Below are 1,494 nucleotides of genomic sequence, written 5' to 3'. Positions count from 1 at the left end.
AGTGAGCCAAAAGGAGGGCCAAGTTCTCCCGCAAATGGGAGCAGGGAGCACTCAGAACTGTGGACGCTCCAAATCGACAAACTCCCAGCAACCACGTCTTGGCGAAGTTCCCATCCCACTGCAGACTCACAAAACGTGCTCCTTTACACACTTTTCACCTCGAGGTCTTCTCGGGCAAGAAGGCATTTTCCTTCTCTTTTCTGGGCTACCAACATCAACACAACACGGACACCTAAAAAGCCAGGAGGTCAAAACGAACACGCGTCCGATTTGTAGGCGTTTTCTTTACGAATAGAGCTAAACCGCACTCGTGTTCCCGGCCAGCCGGACTCTTCGGGACGCTCGCTGGGAGGGGAAGTTAGGGGCGAGGTGGGTGCAGGCGGCTTTCCACTCGGGGGAAAAAAGTCAAGGACTAGCTCAGGTGGCCGAAGGAGGGGCTTCACTGGGCTAAGTGGTGGTCGGAAGGTAAGCCTGGCCGTTGCTAAAGCCAGACCCGGCTGGGAGGCAAGACCTCATCCGAAGGGCGGCAGGTAAGCGGGCGCTCAGGTGGGGAGAGGTGTTTGATGGGGTCCTTGCCGCCCGTAACGTGGGAAGATCGGCGGAAATTAGCAAGTAGAGAAGGAAGGGAGACACCGAACACCAAACACGTTGGCGGAAAATCAAATGTTTAAGGGGGGAGTGGGTGTCCAGGCATGGAGGGGAAACGTGGTTCACACACACGCCCCAGGGGCCCCTGGGCCCGGAGGCCGGCCGCGGAGGAGAAGGCTCTGCAGGCGCGGGGGCGCGCGGCCCCTGCGCTCCCCGGGGCGCGTCGACCGTACCCCTTACCTTTGAGCTGGGGCAGGGGGTGCAGCTCCGCCTGGTTGCCCTGGCTGCGGAACTGCGACGAGCCCTGCGAGCGCTTCTGCCGCTGCGCCTTGCGCACCGATTTCCGGGTGAAGCCGTCCACTTTCTCCGAGGCCGAGATGGCGGCGCAGGCAGCCCCCGGCGGCGGCGGCGGCGGCGGCGACGACATCTCCGCGGCCCTGGCGCTTGGCAGCTCCGGCGGCTGCTTGCACGGCACGGGCAGCGGCGGCAGGAGGCGGAGGAGGAGGCGGAGGAGAGGCGCGGGGAGCTCGCGCCCCTTCGCCCCGTCGTCCCCCGAGCCGCACCGCCCTCCCGCTCCCGGGTGCCGCCGAGCTTCTCCTCGCCGCCCGCCAACGCCTCACGGCCACATCGCCGTCCCGGAGGTTCCTGGTCCCCGCCGCGCGGCGAGCTCCCGGGGCTGGCGGAGGGAAGGGCGGGGGCGGAGGGGGGTGAAGAAGTTGTTGACTCCCGGCGCGCAGGGCGGGTGGAAAGGCGCCCGAAGTTTAGACAACTGAGGCGAGGGCGCGGGTGTGCGGACGCCGAGTGCGCCTCTCGTCCCTTCAGCCAGGTGGCCAGCCGGCCGGCCGGCTCGCACTTCAGTGGCCACTGCCGGCGCTGCCCGTCCTGCCTGGAGCCGCCTCCCGGGGC

The 1,494-nt window shown here is 66.7% G+C and overlaps 1 protein-coding gene across 1 annotated transcript in view; it reads right to left on the bottom strand.

Moving 5' to 3' along the window:
• Positions 1-1,015, bottom strand: part of PPP2R5A (protein phosphatase 2 regulatory subunit B'alpha) — a 66,766-nt gene extending 65,751 nt beyond the window's left edge. The window contains exon 1 of the mRNA XM_004699873.2: positions 829-1,015. Within this exon, the coding sequence (XP_004699930.1) occupies positions 829-1,015 (187 nt within the window). The remainder of the gene's footprint in view (positions 1-828) is intronic.
• Positions 1,016-1,494: the final 479 nt, after the last annotated feature.

Source organism: Echinops telfairi, unplaced genomic scaffold (assembly GCF_000313985.2).
Source record: "Echinops telfairi isolate 266 unplaced genomic scaffold, ASM31398v2 ScPeMD7_7424;HRSCAF=8462, whole genome shotgun sequence".
In the NCBI taxonomy this organism is placed as follows: domain Eukaryota; kingdom Metazoa; phylum Chordata; class Mammalia; order Afrosoricida; family Tenrecidae; genus Echinops; species Echinops telfairi.
Note: the sequence above shows the minus strand (reverse complement) of the source record. Positions and strands in the feature narration are given on the sequence as shown.